General features: G+C 40.6%; 1 protein-coding gene across 2 annotated transcripts; it reads left to right on the top strand.

The window, feature by feature from the left end:
• The first annotated feature begins 177 nt into the window (after positions 1-177).
• mrtfba (myocardin related transcription factor Ba) lies at positions 178-23,533 on the top strand. 2 transcript variants are annotated; one of them, XM_060860065.1, is made up of 16 exons: positions 178-513; positions 11,539-11,780; positions 14,042-14,107; positions 14,636-14,691; positions 14,891-14,966; positions 15,061-15,222; positions 16,114-16,277; positions 16,392-16,529; positions 16,617-16,867; positions 17,424-17,592; positions 17,791-18,573; positions 18,731-18,850; positions 19,822-19,989; positions 20,069-20,200; positions 20,306-20,366; positions 21,157-23,533. In XM_060860065.1, exons 2-16 carry the CDS (start codon positions 11,645-11,647, stop codon positions 21,645-21,647), a joined length of 2,973 nt encoding a protein of 990 aa, XP_060716048.1. In that variant the 5' UTR covers positions 178-513; positions 11,539-11,644; the 3' UTR covers positions 21,648-23,533. The 2 variants fall into 2 exon arrangements, with proteins under 2 accessions (XP_060716048.1, XP_060716057.1); XM_060860074.1 differs by lacking the exons at positions 178-513; positions 11,539-11,780 and adding an exon at positions 12,855-13,039.
• The last annotated feature ends 270 nt before the right edge of the window (positions 23,534-23,803 follow it).

Below are 23,803 nucleotides of genomic sequence, written 5' to 3' on the forward strand. Positions count from 1 at the left end.
ATTTGCCATAAATCAGACGTGCAGAAAGAAAAGCAGCACATTCAGTCTTAAGATACTCTTTCACATACTGTGTACAGTTTATCTGTGTGAAACCTCCAAGCTTCTGTTTTTTGTTTATAAACCCTGCAGGTAATTTGGCGCCCCCTGCTGCCGTAAAGGTGAACGAACAGCAAGTCGCGACAGAAGTTACATCAAAAATCGCACACTACAGTACCAAACAGTATGAAGATAATAAGCTGGAATAGATCGGGGTAGATATGGTGGTAGGTGGCGCATAAGGTAGTGCGGATTTGCAGATCTCCAGAAGAGATTCGCCAGACTCCTGATTGCGTCACTGAGTTCAGACCAGCAGTCTAACGGCGGCCATCTTATTTCCACCAAAACTTCCAAGTGCCAGAGAAAAACACTAGCCAGTTCATTTCTCAGCACACGAAATGCTCACAATGTGGACAATGACAGGCCATTAAACTTCATATCCAGGCAGGCACTTCAGCTTCAGCTCTAAAGAACAGGGTAAGTCGTGTCTGAAGTCATGTTAGTTGTTTAATTTTATTTATTTAGCGTTAGCTTAGCTTGAACCAGCTTTACAGAGGAGTTAGCTTAGCTTGCTGCTTTGCAGTGGTGAGGAGTTAGCTTAGCTTGCTGCTTCACTGAGGAGTTAGCTTAGCTCTTAGCACAGCTGGGCTAGCATACCAGGCTGTATTGATAAACATTAGGCGTGTTGGCCTGTCTTACTTGTCCAGCTTACAGTCACTTGACATAAGACTCACACACAAACTCTTGTGAATGTGCAGTGGACTGTCTTTATGGTATGGTGCTATTTAAATTCACCAGTTAAACCACCACAGCTGAGTGAACACTTCTGCACCTAGATATATTTTTTTATATATAAATAAGAGGAATTACAGAAGCTGGCGTGTTTCCAGAACTTGTATCTAATGAACACTGAGCTGCTTTACTGTTTACTCCTATATACATATATGAGAACAGCTGAGCTTTCTGTGTACTGTTAAACTACGTGTTGTTTTGGTTTGTCCTTTTTCCTCTGGATGTGTCCGAGGAGCCTTGATCTAATATTTGTATATGTTTATAATGTGGAAAAAATGGTTCTGAAACCTTTTACCAGGATCCGGGTCCCATTTAACTTATTTCAGTACCGATTTTTTTAAATGATTAACATCCAACAATTCAAATATTAGACTTGTTATTCATTATTGTACTGTACAACACTGATCCCTAGATCTTTGTTCCTTTTGAACCTTTTTTCCTGACAGAACATGTTTGACCCAAAAAGACATTATTTGTAGTTCTGTTCAATAGAATAACTTTTGTAATGGGTTGTGATTTCCACCGCTGTAAAAATCACACACAAAAAACAGCATGGACCTCCTTCCTCTGTTGTTTAGTGTAAATATGACCTTCCACACCTGGGCGTGAGTCATACACATCATCCTGAACACTTCTAAACTCATCTACATATGAACAGAGTCTTCAAAGGAACCAGACACACCCAGAGTTAAAAATAAATGTAAAAAATGCCTGGTTGAAAGCTCTGTTTGTTAATGACGGATGCGTGCCTGTATTGGAGATAACAGCGTGGATGACCAGAGCTTGGAAGTGTTCAGATCAGGATGCCGTGTGTGACTCATGGCCAGGTGTGTAAGATAAGATTTGATTACAGACGTGGCCTCGAGTCATGATTAAGAAGCAGGGAGTGATCCAGTGTCGATGAGTTTAACCAGAGCACCACAACTGAAATTCCACACCTCTGCCACGGGGGATTCGGTGTCCTCTGCAGGATCGAGGAGGACGACTCGTTTACCACATCGGATCTCCTCGCTCGGATCTGTTCAGTTTTAGTACATTGTGTTTACTTCTTCACTTATGAAGTGTGGCATCATGTGGGTGTGTCGCTGCTGAACTCCTGCGTGCGTTGTATCGGCTCTCATGCAGCACATTTAACGTCTGTTCGTTTCGTTCTGTGCACTTTTGTGTTTTACTGACTCAGCTTGCTGTCATGGGATGAGGCTCGATATTTGCCAGGCTATAATGTCAGTGTAAGTAGTAGTCCTAAAATAGCAATTGGTCTTTTTCGGGGAGTAACTAAAAGAAAAATCTTGCATATTAATATGTGATCACTAATCGTAACTTCAGTTCAATTTTAATAATAAACATTCATTTCCTTCTCTAACTGTACAATATGGTCCGAAAGTGCAATAAGTATAAAAGTATAATCATAATAGAATAGTTAGAGTTGAATTCTGTCATCACTAGGTTGGTCTGTTTTCACTTTGGTTCGTTTACCCACAATGCCATTTGTCTAGCTGCATATATAGGACAAGACCGTACCCACACTGTAGAGTTAAAATATCTTTCATACCTGCTTCTCCAGCTATCACGGTCCACAAACACTTAGCTTGTTTCTCAAATATTTAACATTGCAGGAAAAATTAATGATTTCCAGCTCTTGGTGTCTTTTAGCCTGGATTTTTGCATTCTTGACAGTTTGAGTTTCTTGGCTGTTTATTGAAGTCCTGTGGGATTGTGGCCCACTTCTGGATAAAGGCGTGAACACAGTGACACAGTTCAGGATGTCGGCCTGTCGACTCCGGTTTTAGAGTATTAAATGTTGCGGTTGACACGAAAAATATTACTAAACACTAGCAGTGTGAGGTTGCTACAGACACTATCACATTATAAGGAGATTATTAGTTGTGATTCGAATGATGAAGTCAGTGTGAATAAACTGTGGTTTAAACTAATGAAGCTGTGAGCTTGGACTGTGGAGTCCAGAAGTCTGAAGCACTAGTGAAAAGGCTTCTGCTTCTGGAAAGTAGAATCTTAGGAATATCGATATGAATTTAAGAATTTCTCAGCATTTCTGTTCGTCCACTATTTGCTTTAATGACTGTGCACTCAAGCTGACAGACTTTGCACGTTGGTGTAAAACCTGACGATCCACGTTAGAGCAAATCCTCCTGTGTGACGCCTGAACACGTGCTTTGGATGGAGGGATGCGACTTGTGGACAATCTGGCCTTTTTTTTTTTTACAAAACGGATAACTGGGACAATATTACATAGTACATTTACATAGCGACCTAGAAATTGTGCAGCATCTTGAATTATGAATTGTCAAGACTCGCAAGAGTTCCCTGTTTTCTTTTTATGAATTTTCTAAAACTCTATTTCCAGTTATTAAAAAAAGAGTTCCAGATGTTTAGTGTGGTCTCAGACTTTTGGACCCAGCTGTACTGCAGTATTTACAGTAGTAGAGGGACATGTGATGGATGATTGGCTTTCAAGCATCTACATAAAGCTTTTGTCTCTGTTGGTATTAAACACTTTTACACAGAAAACAACACATTACTCACAGAATGCAATGTGACTGAGCGAAAGACCGAACAACACGGGGGGGAAATCGAACAGCATTCTTCTGCATGCAACAGGGAACTCGCTGTGAAATCGTTCATGCTGGTTCTTTCTGCTCATTTTAAATACACTGCTACAATGCTGCCAACAGGTTCATGTGATAAAGACAAAATAATGTTACATTGTTTTTGTATTGATGGAAAAAGCTAAAGCATTCAAGACCCGTAAGATCATGACTGTAGATCTATAAGTTGTATATATCTATATAGTAATGACACACACACACACACACTTTTTCAGTTGCGAAATGTGCAGCATTGGAGCTGCTTGTCATCTGTTTTTTTTTTTAACATCTCAGATTAAAATCATAGAGTAGGTTTCACTCACTCACGTGTGCATGTGTAAAGCTAAAAATGTGAAATGAGCATGTGTAGAATTAATGTTCAATCCAGGCATCGCTGGCAGCCGTGGCTTAACAGTTAAAACTTTGGGTTGCTGATCAGGAGATAGGGCTTCAAGCTCTGACTGAAAAATAAGTCTTCAGCACAGTTCAGCCAAGCAGCTGTGGTTGGGCCCTTGAGCAAGGCCCTTATCCCTCTCTGCTCCAGGGGCTCTGTATTATGGCTGACCCTGAACTCTGAACCCAACTTCCTAACAAGCTGAGATACGTGAAGAAAAGTGTTTCACTGTGCTGGAACATATACATGACTAATATAGTCCTCGTCTTTCTCTTCTTCACTAATGGTTTTTGCACATCGTGGCCATTATTAATCTGCAGTGCTAAAAAACTAGTGGAAATGTGACTTAGTTCCCTTTGGATCTGAGCAAACATGTCATACATGTTGTATAAGCAGTAAAAAGTCCAATCTCAACCATTTAGCTTGTGCGGGGCCTCTTTGTTACTTTCTCTTTGATGAACACATGGTAGTTGTTGCTTGTGTTTCTTGCAGAACAGCAAAAAAAAAAAGGTTTGCCATCTGGACTTGGTCTGTTCAGATTATTCAGAGCAATTTTGATATTACCAGGGTGATTAGTCATGCCTCATACTTGCCTGCCTTCTGCGCAGGGCTGTGGTCGTCCTGACACCGAGCCTACACAAGGCTACTTTTTTCCAGAATAGATTTGCCAAAATGTCTCTATCTGTGTTCATTCTGCTCTCAAAACTTTTTATACTCTCGAGCTAGTAGAGTTCAGTGGTGTTAAAGAGAAACGAGAAGTGAGATCTACAACTGAACTCCGGCTGGAGATATTAGGAGAAGTATCTTCTGATTTATTTCTGACCCTTATTACTACAAGGAAGCAGAATACAAATAACACTCGATCGTCTTTTTATAAATAAATAAATAACACTGAGTGTCTTTTTATTCTGTAATGAAATAAAGGAATGAGATTTATTCAGAGGTTGCAGTGTTTCACCACAGTGTGAGACTCTTCTTAAAGTGGTGCAAAAACACTATATATATCTCAGTTGATTTTGTGTTCATTTGGTGGTTTTATTTTTAGCCTCACCAAAAAAAAAAACCATTAAAGGAAAAAAAAAATAGATGATTTCAGATTTTGAACTCTAGCACTCCATACAGTCAGCATTCCCAGAAAGCCTGTCAGCGTGGAGGTGCCGCCATATAAACTGTTAGGAATCTATTCAAAACCTTCTCTCATTCTGCTCTACATACATTCCAGTGTGATCCACTCACAACTATATGCACAAACTTCACATCACCCCATGAGCAGCCAGAAGCTTCTCCAAATGCTCGTCATTCTTTTTTTTTTCTCTCCAGCTTCCCTCAGTTAATAGGAAGTCTTTTTTTCTGGATTGTAGTGGCAGATTTTTATGAACATATAATGATTTCCAGTTTGGTGAAAGTGTAACATGTTGTGTGTATATAAATCTTCTGAAGGTCAGCTCACAGCTCCAGGGTTATGGGTTTGGTCCTGAGCTCGAGTTACTGCCTGTTGTAGTGTGTGTGCATGTTCAATACATAAAGCCTTATTTTGCTCTACGTCGTCACCGATTTCTGTGCACTCTTTGGCTTGTTCGGTAGTGATTTATATTAGTGTATGATGTGTTTTGTTCTGCAACAGTGAACATGCTTTAAGCAACTCAGCTCTGAATCACTTAAGATTACGACATGATGCACAATCGCTTCAGCCATCAGCAAAACAAAGACCGCATCAAAAGTTAAGAACAAGACCCAAAAATATGATTTAGTCACGCACGAGAGCATACTGCAAAAAATGGCAGCGAGAGACGTGTTACTCATCAGACTTAATGGATTTTGAGTACTAATGAGTTGATCGCAAAAGTCCATCACAAGACCGCTACTAAGAAGCATGTTACAAAGCACAGATCTTATGGCACTCGCCCCACACACCTGGACTGCCTTAATAACAAAGTCCTTCGATGCATTGGATGATATTGTTGGAGGAACGGAACACTGATTTTACAACACTCGTGCATGGGGCATAAGAAAAGTGATGGCGTGTGGACAACAATGCCAGATTTTAGTAAACACCCTGCTGTGTTTTGCCTACATTCTTCAGGTTTTTATTAAAGATGCATTCCAGGCCGCTAGGACGAGGCGTCTGGAGATCGCAGCAAATCCCTAAGCTGCTTCCATCGTAGCAGCATAGCGACTGTTGCACTGAAAGAAAAACAGCAACCCACAGATTCTCCCAGAGCACAAAACAAGAGTCCCAGTGATTCCGAAAGGAAAACACTGGAGCTAACAAATGACAGTCAGCAGACGACGGAGTAGACACAGTCAGTGAAGCTTGTGGCAGATGTTAAGCGAAGATGTCGGGTTTGAAATTCCAACTCCAAACAAATACAGAGTGTTCATTCAGTGTTCCCTGCAAAGACACACCCTCATTGGTAGTTTAGGATGCTTCTGAAGCCTCGGAGCAGCTATTGATGTCAGAAGGTTTCTTTACCAAATTTTGACTGTAACCTCTGACGTCACCTTGAAAAGCGTCAGCACTGCTTTGTCTAGCAAGTTTGCATGTGCTGTTGCCAGCTCCGTCTTAAATCAGCACTTTAATCCTAATGATGGTGACGCAGTCAGAGTGTCACTGTGGCAGAATCTCTTTGCAGACAGATGGCTCCAGCTGGCTCTGAAAAAGCACAGGCTGTACTCACCACTACTGTTGATCCCAGGCATTAACATCTATGCTTCCTGTGTGTGGAGGGAAAAACATGCAGAAAAGTTCCATATGCACACAGACAACAGAAAAGCGGGTGATGACGAGACGGCGGCAGACTGAAAAGAGACGCAATCTCCACGCAAGGATTATTCTGTAGAAGAATACAAAGCTTTCTGACGAGTCACTGTTGTGGGGAAGAAATGCAATATAAAGTTTTCTCCAAACCAAGACGCTAGCCACAGTCTTACTTGTGCAGTCAGTTTTTCCCCCTGACTGCTGTCAGCATATTGAGAAGCGGAACCCATCCCCAAGCAGCAGCTATGCTAGATTACATAAATAACTGATCCAGTTAACATTAAGGGTGGCATTTTAGTCTTATGGGTTACAATTCTAACAGTAAATCTTTTATTAACAGTGTATTTGAGGCCTGTAAAAAAAACAAAACAAAAAAAAAAACATGCATCAGAAAATTTATGCATCAAGAGATTTTATTTTAGTGCCTAAACTAAGACCCAAAGGTGGAGCAAATTCTTCCTGCATTTTTGGGCTATTCATGATAGTTGTCGCATGCAGCAATTAATCAGACTCACCTGGAATTTCTGTCACCTTAAAGACATCCATCACAGCAGAGTTTAGTACTTTCTGCGATGATTTTTTTAATTTTTTGATTGCAATCGGGGCGTCTTTTATAATAAGCTTAGTTGTTTTTTTTTTGTTTTGTTTTTTTTAAGAAATGTGGATTCACACAGCCATTACACTGAAATTGTCATGTAGTATGTTTGTACACACTTGACAAAATTAAAGCACATAAATACATCATTTTAATTATTTATTATTATTTCTAAAATAAACTGGGCTGCTGAGTGTCACAACTGAAGGATGGTCACAGTATCATCCAACAGATCACGAGTTATAATCCCGATGATGCCACAGTCACCCATGGCCTTGAGTTCTACATAGCAATATTACTGTCCTCTTAGGGAGGGTGAGGTGATCTCTCTCTCTCTCTCTCTCTCTCAAATCACAGAAACGTAAGCAGCACCCATCTGTGAGCTCATATATGCAGAAGTGGATGCATCAAGCTTTCCCCTGAGGCCATCCTTAAAAATATTATTGTTTGCCGTAACCCGACCGACCCTGTCAATTTAGGAATGACTCAATTTGTTATTATTTTTGCTTTAAGTCTGACCGAGTTGCCGGTTGTAAATTTGCGTTAAGACCGACCAATTTTTTTTTACTCTTCAAACAACTTAATACAAAAGCAATAAAATAATATTAACTATATTTTAGTAATTATTGTAAATATATAAATTGCCTAGGCCTACATACAAACGAAGGCTACGTTCTTTCTTTTAAATAAAAACCCGTGACGTCATCTATGTTTACACTATTGGTTAACGGATGTCACACTATGGCCTGTGTGTTTGCTTCGTCTAATACTCTCATTCACTGTAAGAGTCAACGGTTCGCACTTGGTAATATTGGCTGCGGCTGCAGTAAACAAAATTTGTTTTTGTGGTCTATATAGCCTGCATCAAAATGGGGTTTGCAATGATGCGCCCGAAGGTACGGATTGAAGACCCAGTCAGTGACGTCACGATATGCTAATTTGTTTAAATTCATACCTACGAAATCACCATCACCAAAATTGTACTTTTTTTTTTTTTTTATGTTGAAACTTGAAAAAAACTATATAGACCTGCCTACCGACAAAAACTTTGTATTAATAGCTGATGTTACAAATGTGTGTTCAATCTTTAAAATTAAAAAAATAAATAAAAACTGATCAAAAAAACCTGTTTTAAAAAAGTGTTAAATATTTTATATTCCTTTTTTGAAAATAAAATTGTCAATTTTAAATAAAATAAAGGAATCGATTTGTAAAATACAAAATTAAAGTATCAAATAAAGACTTGTTTTAAAGTAAAGTATCAAAGTATTGGTGTTTTGTTTTTTTTGTTTTTTTCTCCATTTTTTTTTTTCTTTTTTTTATATTACCAACCCCATATATCATGATGCGCTGTGTCTTTGAGCATCAAGACAATACTTTTGACCATTTATGAATATCTGCACTAACCAAACAGTGACCGTAAAACACCTCTTCCTTCTTGTCTGCCGTAAGTGTAATGCCTATTAAAGCTATAAAGGTCCAGGACAAGACAGTGTGGTCATTAACCACAGCGATCGAGTGTTATTTCTGCTGTGTATGACTTCACTCTTTTTTCATTTTTTTCCTTTTTCCACTTCGGTTTCAGGTCAGTACGCTTTGCTGTCTGCTGCTGATGAAAGCTCTAACCAGTACCAGTTATGTTCTTGTTATCTTGATTAGATCAATGACCACAATGATTTAGTAAACGTGTGGTTTGGAGAGTGCCTCTAATGACTAATTTGCTTGTAAACCCAGCTGGCATTCTGCTTTATTTACCACTCCTAAACATCTGGATTTCACTATGAGTTGGGCATTTTAGCTAAGGAAGCATATTCTGGAAAGTTCTTCTGAAAGACCTGAGTATTCACTGAAGAAAAATGAAATGGCTTCTTGCAGGAGGATGAGAAGATATTGTGAACAAGATGAACAAACTGCTTTTTGTCATGGATGTGGAATTGTAGAGATCCAGCCACACATTTAGAGGTGTCCAGACTTATCCAGTGTAAGGTCAGGTTTTCATTCCAGTCAAGCAGGACCTGATTTCCATTGTTTAATCAGTTGATCTTAGCTTTCACAAGTCTCTGGTGTGGCTTCTGCTTGTGGGAACGAAAACCTTCACTCACACCAGCCCTTGTGGATAAGATTGGACAACACTGTTAGCAACTAGATAGCACAATTTTAATATTATGTGGGGGAAATGATGTGATTTACAAGCTTTATCCTAGTATCTGGATATATGGCTTGGTGTGTTACCACCACTGGTCACATGTCTGCAATTATGAAGTGGCCGAGCACACTATAACTACACATTATAGGTTATATGATTACACAACCATGTTATAATTGTTCAAATTTACTGACTCAAGAGACAGTAAAAAAAAAAAAGGGGGGGGGGGGCTATGTGTGAGGAAGAAGCATCTCAGAGCTCTATTAATGGGTGGAATTTATTAAATGGCATAACTTGGTTATTTATTTTGAAGATATGAGTGTGGTATATTTCGTTTATATTGTTTTAAAACTCTCCTTATAGCTATTTTATACAGACAAAAGTGTACATTGTTTTGCATTGTTTGTGATTTAGAAATAATAAAAAATGATTATAGCGAAAACGAGTTAAATCGTGACCAGAATATATCGCTATTTCTTAATTAGCACCAAAATAATAAAAATAAGTAACAAAGAAAATGAAAAACAAACAGAAAACCCAAGATGTGTTTGCCTGCTGCCTCAAAGCTACACTGGTTTAAATGTAAAATGGTTTGTATACTTGCCACCTTTGTTTCCATTTTATTAATGCAGTTTATTTTTACTGCTCCATCATACTTGTAATTTACTTTACTGGAGGCAGAAATTGGCAATATTAGAACTGTTAAATACATTTTGGGGGAAGGTGGCTTGTTTCTTTGATGAGAGTATAGACATGTAGACAAACCCTTCATGACTACTGATGTGCTTTGTGCTAGTCGAGTGACAGCATGAATTCATCAGGGGTTTATAACAAAATAAAAATTATGTAATGTGGTAAAAGAGGAAAAGGACTCACTGTTAATTTGCAGCGAGAACCATCAGGCCACAATGTTTTTACTGTAATAATCTCCTTGGTTTGAATAAAGGGCTGTTAGGATCATTTGTGTCAGCAAAGGCAGTTCTAATATTTTATTTTTGTGCTACATTTCTTTGATGAATGAAGTTTTTGTGTGTCGACCCAGAATATTTTGTTAAACCAGCATGATGTCAGAAACTTGAAGCAATGGTACACTGACTAACTCCTAGTTGATTCATTTTTCTGAGGCATGAACACCAGTAGAAATGAGTGTGGTTTATTTTGATGCTCATGACTCGGTGTTGTAGGTTTTTCTGTGTGACTGAAGTGATATTACAGACTTCACCACATCCTTTTCATTGGCAAGGCAAATCCAGGCATGAAGGCAACACCAAACCCTCACTCTCTCCTGCTGCTGCTGCTTTTTAGAAATTGCATTGGTCTCTGTTTAATGGCATGTTGTGTTACTGTTGCTATTTAGACTCACAAAAGGCACATTTGTTGGGTTTATAATAGCAGAGCTTGCAGCATGAGCTGATCGTTGAAACTGATCGCGGACACATCAGTTGCCTGGGACTGGGGTTTGTGTCTGTTTAGTGTGTAGTGATGTGAAACATAAGCTTTCATTGTATAGTTATATAAACATAAGGGGAGAAGAGAACACCAAAGCTAATAGCCAGAATGTTTGTCCAACACCTTGATTATTTTCTTTTTGTCGAGGGTGTAAAAAAATTTAAAAAAAATGATAATGAACCAAATTCTTTATTTCTTAAGTTGGATCTCGAATCACATGCTTGTCCACTACTATATGCCATTGTATAGTAGAACGAGTGTGTGTATTGTGTTCACACTGAAAATTCCAACATAAAGTGCACTTCTAGTACTCAGATGGTGCACATATTCACCCGGGGGAAAAAAATGAAGTATGGAATGCTTTACTTTTTCACGCACTCAACCCTCATAACTTTGCTTACTGAGTGGAAGAGGGCCGGGATTATTAGGCGCTTGCACCGTACGTGAAAAAATCTTGAGTTGGCTGACGACACCCTGGTGAACAAGACATCTTGCACATCTTTTAAACTAGACCACGCTGTGATTTATTCTTCTAGTTGTCCATTTGAGACAATACCTCTAATTGCAATACCCTAAAATTCCTACACTAGACAAGTCAGATCTTACACAAATGCACTATATTAGCTACCAGTTTTAAGCCTTGTCTGTTGGTTTCTTGGCAGCTCACACATGGTATTGGATACCAGTCTTCACTGTAATACAGTTTTGAACAATTATATTTGTCTTATATATTTCCCTCTTCTTTGTTCCCTATACCTGCAGAAATCCCAGAGTTCTCTGTGTTAATCAGAGACAGCAGGGGTTTGGCTGGGAGCCTGCCATTTTGTGCAGATCTCCAGGGAGTCCCTTGACTCCTAACGGAGGAGACATGAATGCCCAGGGAGAAGCTGGCGCAGGGGGTATTTTGGCAGCCAGTCCTCAGAGCGAGGCAGTGACCCATGAGATGGAGGAACTGTCCCTGCAGCCCAGCCAGAACCTACCACCACTTAATGAGCGCAAGAACGGTGAGTTCATGTCACACAGGAGCAGACCAGAACTTCCATGTACATTCTCAATATGGAAGAACAAATATTGTCACCCGCCTTCACTTCATCTATTCCGGTATTGATAATCTTTGAACAATAACCTAGGATGATTTAGATCTATGCTGTCAGTTGTCAGTAACAATAATGGGAAGTCTGTTGACAGGAAGTTCAGTCTGGATAATTGATAGAAATTAGTTTCAGCTGTGGAACTGCCAAATAAAAATGTGCATAGTTTATTAGTTTGATATTATTTGTCATGTGGTGGACACATTACAGAACGCTTAATAATCGTCCGTGCCTTTGGGTATTTGCTGTCAGTACAGTGTGTTTGATCATTTATTTATTTAGCTGTATAGCCAAAGTATGATAAATATAAATAGGTCATCAACTAAGAGATGCTTTAAACTTTCCTGACACCAGTTTGGCATGTATTCCATACTTTAAATACTGGCAATCACAGAAGAATGCTTCACTGTCTAACATTGCTTTAGTGCCTCGTTTGGGTTTGTGCTTTTGATTGACATGTGAAAACTTACAGCACTGTTGCCTGCACACGGAGTAGTTCGCAGCTCTATGTGGTTGGCTGTTCGCACGTCAGTGTTAGACTGACACCGTTAGCCACTTGCTCTGCTGAGGACACTGTGTCATGGTGGGGAAGTGTACACATTTCTCCCAGGACACTGATTATGTCAATCATTCAGCTACAGGCTTGTACATTCACTGGCCTTTATTTCTTTAGTGTCTTACAGCTTGAGGTGGGTATGCTGTATGCATCAGAAATGAAATCCAGGCTCTTCAAACAAAGATAGCTCTCCAGATGTTTCTTTGTTGTTGGACAGAAACCAGGTTTGATCAAATAACAAATGCCAACGCCAGAAAAAGGTTTCTTTTTGCCTGTAAATTTTCCAAATGCAAAGAGAAGTCCAGCTCCTCAGAAGGGCATTGCCACCACAGGAGAGGTTTGATAGAGAGCCGATGATGCAGAGAGTGGGAGTGTTTAAGGTCCAGCTCCCGCCTCTCTCACCCTCATAACGGTGTGCACAGACAGACAAGTCAGTCAGTGTGATCTGCTTTGGAGTATGAGGGAAGATGCAAGCAGTGAATTTGGAAAGAGCATTTGGAATGTAAAGCTCTGGGGTTCTTCTCTAAGCCTCAGTGCTCAGCAGTGCCCGCCTGAGGATTCATGGCGTGTCTGGGAGTAGAGCGCCATGCTGCCTGCAGGAATGCCTTCAGCTCAGGTGCTGCCCTTTCCTCTGCCTCATTATCTGACAGATATCAACAAATCATTTTCTGTGTTTTTATTTTTTACAGTTTTTTTGGTTTCTTCTCAGCTGCCTTTCTGGGTTGTTTATACTTTGCTAGCTAGCTCAGCTGACCCCACGGTGAAAGAACTGGATCCAGATCTTATCTAGTAACTGCAACATTAGAAACACTGCGGTTATTCCAAACAGAGTTATTGTGATTATGGAAATTTTCCCCCCAGCAGAGGACCAGAGTCAGCTGCTTAAATCCACACAACTGAGTCACTGGGTCAGTCGTGCATGGGCGAGAAGCATCACGTAATGCTTGTTTACCAAGAAGCAATGCTAGAGAATTATTGTGGTTCGGCATCACGGTGTAGCAACAGCTTTAGCAAATATTTTTCAGGTAATTATGAAACGAGAAGGACAGGACATGTACAGTACCTTTTTCGGCAAAACCCAGATATTCTTTATGATGGCCTGAACCTTTTTTTTTTTTAGATCAGAGTCATGGTATACATACTTTTATCAATTCCTGTGAACAGGTCAGCAGTCTTCACATAAGAATGGAGCAAAATCATATTCTTCTAGCATTTCAATACCATGTTGTACTTTTTTGGTTTTCTTTTAATGCGTTTATTTGTTGTTTTAACTTTTATATGTGTTTTGTATATATTTTTTATATATTATTTATTTCCAGTGTACAATATAGGTACTTTTTATTGAATTTTATAAAATTTTTAATATTGTATATTGTGATCAAGGAATTTGGTAAAAAAAAAAAAAAAAAAGCCTACAGGAAGTATGCACACCTTTTTAAACAATGCAACAAGAGCCTTTGTAAAAACGAGGGACGTGTGCCAGATTTCTTTTGTAAGGTGTTTGTGCGCATGTGGCACACACGCCCCTGTGAAAAAGAGGGCTCTGATTGAACATTTGATTTCATGTCCTGTCTTCTATGTAATCGCACAATGAAAGTGACCCTGTTGTTTCTATCAGTCCTTCAGTTGCGACTTCAGCAGCGACGCACTCGGGAGCAGCTCGTTGACCAGGGCATCATGCCACGTGAGTACAACATTTACCCTACAACCATGCTGCTTAAAACCAAACCTCATACCGGAAAATGTGCTGCTGCACTTCAGTAGATTATGTAAGATTTAGTCATTGTTAAAAGCTCACCTTTTAAGCCCTTTTTTTTAAAGGAAGAATGGATTGATTATAAATTGTTTCAAAATGAGAATGTTCCTCACTGAGCGTTATCATATTACAGCTGAACATGGTATGCGTTATTTTAAAAGCTCACAGCAGGCTTTGCTCTACTGTTAACTCATAACTGCTCCCACCACCGAGTCTGAAGTCTGCAAAAACTAAAACACACACTTTTTTCCCTCCGAGTCTTCTCTGTCCCAATGGCCAGCTTTTAGATGGACATGATTCCCCTTAAGTTCAAGTTTCTACAGATAAATATATGTCTGTTTGTCCTGAGTGTTGTTTCACTGTGACAGAGTGTGCAGTTACACCAGCTGTGGCATGTACCGTGTGTTTGAAGTATGTGCAGAACCTCACTGGCTTTGTGTTGTACTGTTTTTGCAGCTCTCAAGAGCCCAGCGGCGTTCCATGAACAGATCCGCAGTCTGGAGAGAGCCAGGGTACGTGCATGGGCATTGTTTTCTAATCCTCCTCAACACCAAATCAAATCTTTATCTGTCCTAGTGCTTTATCTGATTCATATGGGCCACTCAGATATTTAATTAGCCCACATTTCCGTTTGAAGATTGTAGAATACAACTCTTTTTCAATATTAACTTGGTGAAATTTAACTTTAACCTTCACTTAATTTCTTTATAGACAGAGAATTTCCTAAAGCACAAGATCCGGAGTCGCCCAGAAAGGTCTGAGCTGGTCCGCATGCACATCTTGCAAGGTAACACTACACTCACTGACACTGAATACTGGCTGCTGATTGGCAGTATTTTTGGTTTGTGTATTAAATATTGCTGTTTATGTTGATTTGGCAGAGACGGTAGCAGAACCATCACTGCAGGCTACACAGCTGAAGCTGAAGAGAGCTCGACTGGCTGATGATCTCAATGAGAAAATTGCACAGCGGCCTGGCCCCATGGAGCTGGTGGAGAAAAATATCCTGCCGGTGGCATCCAGTGTCAAAGAGGCCATCATTGGTAAATGAAATTGAGGGCTCACAGTTTCTGTTATCTTGATATACGTATTATGTAGGGATACATTTACATTTTTTTTTATGTACGAGTACATGTTTTTGACACTCTATTGACAAAGATACCCTACTGATAATCTACTTAGTGTTAATCAATCAGGGGTTTGGCTGAACCTTTTATTTATCTCTGTTTTTCCCCAGTTTACATAGTAGTCTTTGCACACACATGTTATGCTACTAGGATCATTCTTTATTCTATACATTAGCAAGCTATATTAGATACTTTAGACTAGTAGGGTCGCACTAGAATCTTTTTTTTCCTCTGAAAAAGTTTCTGTAATTTATTTATTTATTTACTTGCCATGAACTGATTTACCATAAGTAAAGATCCCTCGTTGTCAATCAGCAAAATAATAAAGTGTCCGGAACAATCTAGTGGACACGTATTGCTCTTTTTACTCACCTGGAGGTGTCTAAGGACTATTTTTTCTCACATGAGTAACTTTTCTGCAGTGTTGGTGGCTGCAGTGTGCTGCTGTGTGAATTTGTCATGCTTGGCTTTAGGATAAGATGTTTTATTGGGTAGTTATCACTGCCATTTATGGAAGCGTCTGAAAGCTTTTCCCAAGGTTTTTGCTTTAATCATTAATATTGAAAGACTTCCAGATCACTGGCATTTTACAATGCCTATTCATTAGCACAATAACACACGCTAGGCTGATGTCACATACTATCATGTGGTAGATGTGTGTAGTGAACTGTTTTTTTTTTTGTTTGTTTTTTAAAGAGCAATGTATCTGTGTGAGTGTATCCCTAAATGGTGTATAGATTTTATATGACTACAAGTACAAGATAATATGCTCTTTTTGTTTTGTTTTTGCTGCTGTTGACCTTGCAGATGGCCAAATGCATTACCCCAAAACACAGGAGTTTGATGAGGACAGCGGTGATGCTTTCTCTCCAGAACAGCCAGGCAGTCAGGAGTCCCATGGATCTGTACCATCACCTGCAGAGTCAAAGGTCATAGAGGCTTCCTCACCACTGCCAAATAATTTCATACAGGTAATTCTTAATTCCTGCTTTGAATTAAATATGAATTATTGTGAAGACTTAAGTATTTGTGTTGATCATTAACATAGCATGACTTTTTTTGACCTTTTTTGTCTCCTCGTGCAGCACTGCACTCCTGTTGCTCAGGTTACAGGAGATTTTTTCAAGCCTTATTCCACCAGTGAGCATGCAGTAAGTCCTCCAGCTCCACAGCCTCAACCAGTTATTACACCTCCTTCCAGATCTGTGCTTCCGCTTATCAAGGTCAGTCATCCTGCAACTGACATTTTAAAAGTTTTTTCTTTCCGATCAACTCGTGTGAATGTTTTTCTTGTACTCTTCGTCCCGTAGCAAAGTCAGCCTAAGTCTGCTGGTGACAAGAGTCGTAGTAAGAAAAACAAAGAGGCCAAACCTCGTGTGAAAAAGCTAAAGTATCATCAGTACATTCCCCCAGATCAGAAACAAGAGCCAAGCGAAGCCCCTATGGATTCTGCTTACGCCCGTTTACTGCAGCAGCAGCAGCTCTTCTTGCAGCTCCAAATCCTCAGTCAGCAACAACAGCAGCACTACAACTACCAGACCATCCTGCCTGCTCCTCTCAAGTAAGTTTAACTCTCTTCAATTTTATTTCATCTTCTTTTTTTGGTTCACTGTTGTCCTACTGTCTACTGTAGCTGTACTCTTCATAATAAACGTACTCTTGTGTGCTGTTCAACATCTGCCGGCTGTCTTTGTCAGATTTTAATTTAGTAAAGGTCACCTTTTGTCTTTTGAAGCTTTTGTGTATATCTATTAGGATCCTATTTGTCAACAAGTGGGGTTGTGTGCGCAATTATAAATGCATGTGTACCTGGAAAATGTCTTGGAACACTGATATAGTTGTTGCCAGAGAGCCTCAGGCCCATTACCTAGTTTCCAATAACAAGTCCATTGATCTTTATTAATGGCAGGAAGTCAGTGCGATTTGTCCCTACCTAACTTTTCCATTTCTATCTGAACATGTGCAAGATTTATTTAATGTGAGCATTTTATCCCACCTAATGTGCATTGTTCACAACCCAAGTTTGTTTATTGTGGGAGAGGAGGACAGAGGAAATTGTTTCTGCCATGTTGTTAACAGATTTCCTCCTCCCTACCTCCACCCCACTTCCTCTGCAGGCCTGTGATTGAGGTTCAGAACACCAGTGCTACTGTTGCCATTAACAGTGCCCAAAGTCTTCCTGCCTCCATTGTGGTGTCACTGCCTCCAGCTGCACCAGTGCGCACAAATAACACTCTGTCAAACCGCAGAGCTGGCACGCTGCCAGCAAACCTGGAGGAGATGAAGGTAATGGTCCATGTCATCTATGTCTATTATGATCAATTTTTTGCTTCCGGTATTTTGAACGATGATAAATAATAAAACAAAACAGAGAGTACTCCAGGTCCAAGGTCAGAAACCTGTGGACATTATGAAAGACATTTGTGGAAACAATACATTAGTTAGATATTTGATAGCCGGGTCATGATTTGTTCTTTCTTTTAGGTGGCTGAACTAAAAATGGAATTAAAGCTGCGTGGGCTGCCTGTGTCTGGAACCAAAACAGACCTGATTGAGCGGTTAAAGCCTTACCAGGAGAGCTCTGTGTCCATTCCCAACACCACTCTTAACACACAGACCTGCAGCACATCCATGGAGGTGTCCAGCACCACCAAATGCCTGTCACCTGCACAGCACCCCCCTGAGACCCAGAGCCACACACCGCCTGTATCCCCTGTGTGTTCAGAAGTGCACAATAAAGAGGACGCTATGGAGAGTCAGCTGGAGACCCAATGCCAAAGCAGCAGTAGTGGCCTGCTAGTAGCCATTCCTGAGGAGCAGGACAGAAGGCTGCATGAGAAAGAGCGTCAGATTGAGGAGCTGCTAAAAAAGCTGGAACGGGAACAAAGGCTGGTGGAGGAACTGAAGATGCAGCTAGAGGTGGAGAAAAGGAGTGGACAGAGCTCTGTCTCCATAGAAAGTAACAACAGCATAAGTCAAGCTGCTTCACTGGTAACAGTAAAGACTGAGAGCCCAGTTATTCCGAATTGCACACTCGCTCAACATCACACTCCATCTGTAGTGAAGCTGGAGAAAAGCCACGCTGCCTCAGTGACAGCCACCCCTTTACCACAGTTCTTCATCAGTCATCAGGGCATGTCGCAGGTCATCGGGCAGCCCCAGACCCTGCTCACTGCACAGCATACGGGTACCCAGATCCTGCTGCCTGTCTCTCTACCCAACAACACCACTACAATCCAGCTCACTAATACTAATGTCAAACTACAGGTATTTTAAATATCAGAGAAGCATTTGGTGTGCTTACCTTACTATAACCACATGAAAGTGGAAAAAAAAAACACCTGTGTTTTAAGCTGTTGTACTGTTTACATTTATAGTCTGTTTTGTTTGTGTGTGTTTAAAATATCTGGGTTTTGTTTAACAGACAGTCCTCCAAGCAGCTGTCTCTCCTCAAGGCCAAGGACCGATCCAATCCACTCAGCTACATTCTGCCAAAACAGAAAACACCTCACCACAGCCTGTCAATCACAACAATATAGTGCAGGTGACTCATTAGCAAACAGTGTAAATTCCCTTATGTTGATTATGTAATCATAATTAATGCTTCTTGTGTATAGAGGTGGCTGGTGTTCTGGGTAAATGAAACCTGGTGCAAATTTGCACGTAGAGCATGGGTCATGCTTACCTCTTCATGCCACCGCAAACTCATCAAGCATAAATTAAGCGTCATGCTCAGCTGTCATACGGTAAAATAGTGTTGGCTATGGATTCACACAACCAGCAAAACATATCTTAAGAGCTAGCGAAAAATGTTTCAAGCTTAAGCTATTTTTGCATTGCTGGTGGAATGATTTTTGTTCTGACCATAGCAAACAATTTAGAAGTATTTAAGCGTTGTTCTACAAAACATTTGTTCACCAATGATCTGTTCTGATTTTCTTCTACAGTAGAGTAGACAAAATTTTAATAATGATTAACCAATTGGAAAGAACGTCTAAAGGAAAGTAGGTCAGTGTCAGAGAGAGTAATCAAGAAACTTGGTATTAAATGTTGGCTTTAGGATCAGGCTTTAGGAGTGAGGAGTAATCCATCAGTAAGATGGCAGAGAGTGGTCTTATTCCATACACTGCTTGGTGTCTGGTGTATCTCTGCTAATGTTACCCGAGTAATATCAGAAGTCAGTCGCTGGTGCCAGGCGCACACCAAGCGAGCATGCCTGTGGTCCTGGCCTCAGTTTGTCAGCCTTGTGTGTAATTAGATCTCAGAAGAAGAAAGTGCTGATAGTGCTTTCACTGACAGCCCTGGCAAAATGATGCGCTCCATAATCATCTACTACCACATCCAGTTAGATGAGCCATCTTCACTGAGCATGTTGGAGCGGTTAGTTTGAAGCATCCACGTAATAGATGCTCAGTGTGTTAGTAATGTATGGCGCTTGGTTTTGTCATATAAGAGTAATAGTAATATATGGTGCTTTTTTTTACCTGCTGAATTTTTTGCTGTATTTTTGCACAGGCCCTGCCTATGTGCAGCACTGGTGGGTCTGATTTTCAGTTTGGTGTTAGTGAGAGACAGACGGGTCTGGAGATGCCTCGCTGTTTCCTTAGCAGCTCCCCAGAGAATACTCTAACTGCTCAGACTTCCCCAGTTTTGTCGTCCCTCCCGAACGGCCCCCTAAATAAGGTAACCGAAATGTCACTATTACTGTATGGCAGCGCTCAGATTTTTGTGTTGTGTCTAAGTAGCTGTGTTGTTTTGTTAGTCTCCCTCTCAGGTCTCACCTGCCTTCATCCTGCCATCTGCATTCAGTCATCCCCCCAAGGGCAGAGAGCCACCTCGCTATGAAGATGCTGTTAAACAGACACGCAGCCTGCAAGCAGCTGCCATCACACAGGTCTCAACTCACATTTATATGCAACTCTCCACAAACACACCACAGAGTCCATCTGCTGCTGTTACTAACACCAACACTTTCTGTTGTGGTTTTATTGTGATTCAGCTTTCGACAGCAACCAGTCAGCAGATGGATGATCTTTTTGATATTCTCATTGAAAGTGGAGGTATGTCCTCTTGGCTTAAAAGAATGGGCCATCATTTGTTTGCCAAAAATGCATTAACTGTGTCTGTTGTGTGTGTGAGTCCCACAAGTATTCAATACTGTTTACTTTACTGTGAAAAGAACAGATCAGTTTACTCCAAAGTAACTTAGAATGGGGAAGTTATTTGATATTCTGTAATATTCTGGAAATAAATGTTTAACGTATGCATCACTGTAACCAATATTAACAATTACAAATGTTACACTAAAACACAAAGTTTTTGAACGAGACCAATATGAGTGTCCTACCAAAGCTGCTGTTTCAAACACATAATACAGCCTTAAATGTCGAAAGTGACTGAGGACAGAGTTTGCATGACTTTGACCTTTAGTTAAACCAGTTTTTCAGCAGTGAGATGTCGTATTAAATCCAGCGCCACTGCCTGACAGTTTGATCTAACCAAAATGTGTCATGCTGAATCGATTGTTTTACACCCTTGTTTAACCCACTATACATAATGTGCTATTTTCCCAAGTATGGAGAAATGGAGAAGTTGCTAGGGAACTGGAAAAAACCTCACTGGTTAAAACCTGTGACAAACTCCAAATATAACTGCATACTAGGCTGTAAAATGTGTCAGTTCTTGTTTGTGGTTTTCAGATCTTTACTACATATAGAGATCAGATTGAAGTGCAGGTTGGGAACAAATGTTAATATAGTGCTAGTGTGTTTAGTTGTGAAAGCACAGTGTGCATGTTATTTTTAGATTTTTAACCTTGTGCTTTTTGTGGAATGTTCTTTACCCCTGCAGAGATCACCCCTTTCAGTCAGGAGCCTTCTGTGCCTAAGCTGATGCCAGTCACTGCCAGCATTACCACTTTACCTGTCAACACTGCCCTGTCTCGGCCCCCCGCTCAGGTGCAGATGGCGCCGCCTCCGGCACTGCTGGTAGAGCCCATGGCCAGCCTTGCCTCTCTGGCCTCAGACAACCAGCTGGAGGCGCTGCTGGAGGGCACGCTGGGGGGAGAAACTGAGACAGAGCACAGGACTCTAGGGCTTCTAGAAGAGCTGCAAAGCCAGCTGCTGGATCAACCCCACTCCCCTATGGACACATCTGAGTTGAGCTTCAACGAGCCCACTGCACCTTTGTCCTCCTCCTCCTCCTTTAGCCTGCAGGACACAGGCATGGATAGCATGGAGTGGCTGGACCTGACCATGCCAAGGCCCAATGGTCCCCTCGACCCACTGGGGATCGGCTCCGATTTCCTTGACGCACATGATCTGCAGCTGCACTGGGACTGAGAGCACAGTACATAATCATTCTCTCTCGTGAGCCTACACACACACACACACACACACACACACTCATATTATTAGGCTTTAGCAAAAGAGAGAGAATGGATTCGATTATTTATAGCAGTGTGTGACTGCGCAGGGGTTTGAGCAGGATTATATCTCTCCTTTAACAAAACCACAGATTCACTCTGAAGATGATGTGAGATGTTTCCTCTGCTCATGTGCTGTAGTGCACTTCGGTTTGTGTCATTCATCATTTAGACTCATGTCCTAATATGGCGCTATGGGAACAAAGGGCCTTCCATGAGCTACTTCTGGTGTAGGCTATGTTCTCTTTTTTGTGCCATCTAAAGAGGGAGCACATCTTTATCAGCACGATTCTATATATTATTCTCTTCCTAGTCATGTGCCAATAATTTAGTTGTTTTCTGCACAAACTAGAAATACCTTTGTGACCATTTTAGACCAGGACAGAATCCTATTCCAGATGTTTTGACTCCACATTAGATAATTAGTTAATATTAGTCAGATTAATGCACCATAACACCATTATTCTTATAAAAAAAGGGATCACTTTACCCGTAACTCAAGTTCGCCTGTTTACTAGACCCCAATGTTTATTTAAACTGGGTAAATCAGTGGGCAGATATCTGTATCTACCATGCTCAGTCTGACACCAATTACTCAGAAAACTGTTCTGTTATGTCAGACCATTCTTGTTGTGTGCAAGCATTTCTTTGTGTGTATATACACAGGAGGGTGTGTGAGTGTTTGTGTGTGTATATCAGGCACTTGACGTCAGTAAGATCAAATGGGGAACGTCGCCTGATGGGCCAGGCCAGTGCTCTCAAAACTGCAGAGCTTGTATGTATCATATAGTGAAGATACAACTATAATGTGTAACGCCAAGCAGGATGGTGTATATATTTGTTTGGGGTATGGAACAACCCTCAGTAAAACACAGTTCTTTTTAGTAACACTAGTCAGACACTAGTCCTGGAGGGTCAGAGTCTTTCAGAGATGCATATTTTCTCTCTTCAAATTCAGCTCCTAAAAGCCAGAATCTGATGCGTTAACTGTGGTAGATGTTAAGCTCTTTAGTGCTTTTGCACTATAGGTCAGGATTGTGTCGGCCCTGATTATAGGAAATGACAGCTGACACTAAAAGCAGTGGCCGTTCATGCAGAATAATATTATAACTTATAGACTTCATGCTCTTATTTACACACGGTTAGTAAATGTAGACTCTTTGTGCAACTCCATGTGCGTCTGAGTTCCTTCTTTTTGGGTTTTCAGATGCACCTGGTGCCTTGATGAGCATTTCACTATTTGTTTGAATCCTCCTGCCGAGATCTCTCCTTTCAGCCAGTCAGCAGGAGCCTGCGTCAAACTGTAATGTCCATTCTAACTGTTAGAGGCAGAGGTCCACCTTACTACAGCTCCCTTTTTTCAGCCATAAATGTTTGAGATTTTCGTGTGGCATATGTTTGCTATCATTAAGACACTGCGTGAATGTTAAACATCGTAGTAGGAGAGAGAAGGGCACATTCTGGTTTATTGATTTCCTTTGTAGTGGTGGTTTCACACACCCATCTCTTCACTGACCATATTTATATCCCGTATGGCCCTCCATTTTGTCTGCACTTTTCGATGACGTCTGTCTGTCTTTTGTCTGTGCCACGTTATTGTCTTCGTGGGTGCATGTGTACGCGTGTGTGCATGTGTGTGTGTGGGTGTACGTTGACGTGTCTGTGTTTCACTGTTTGTTAATGTATTACTGTGTCGCCATTCTAATTCTGCTCTGCGCACAGTACAAAGAGCAAAAAAAAAAACAAGACAAAACAAACATGGCAGCCTAAGTGAAAATATTTATGTGATTAAAGAAAAGAAGACATACCTCGGCAGCATGTAACTACAAGTGATTCTGTGATTGTGATTTTTATCAGCTTAAACACTTTCTGTACAATTATTTGAATTGAGTTCTGTTGCAAATCGCACTTGCTTCTCAAGCAGTTATCCGGGTTAATCTCTGAGACCAAACTCTGTTTGTTGACTTGTGTTAATCTAGAGTGGCCTCACTTGTATAGGAATGTTAGCTTATAGTTTGATGTTTTCAGCAGCTCTGAGTTAAATGTTGCCTTTTTTTTTTGTACATCTTGTCT

Source organism: Tachysurus vachellii, chromosome 2 (assembly GCF_030014155.1).
Source record: "Tachysurus vachellii isolate PV-2020 chromosome 2, HZAU_Pvac_v1, whole genome shotgun sequence".
Taxonomy (NCBI): domain Eukaryota; kingdom Metazoa; phylum Chordata; class Actinopteri; order Siluriformes; family Bagridae; genus Tachysurus; species Tachysurus vachellii.

Bases quoted from the DNA above. Each gene is read 5' to 3' on its own strand.
- mrtfba (XM_060860065.1), top strand. From the start codon at position 11,645: ATGAATGCCCAGGGAGAAGCTGGCGCAGGGGGTATTTTGGCAGCCAGT. The intron at 15,223-16,113 runs GTAAATGAAATT...TTGACCTTGCAG, and splicing joins TGTCAAAGAGGCCATCATTG to ATGGCCAAATGCATTACCCC. The intron at 16,278-16,391 runs GTAATTCTTAAT...CTCCTCGTGCAG, and splicing joins TGCCAAATAATTTCATACAG to CACTGCACTCCTGTTGCTCA.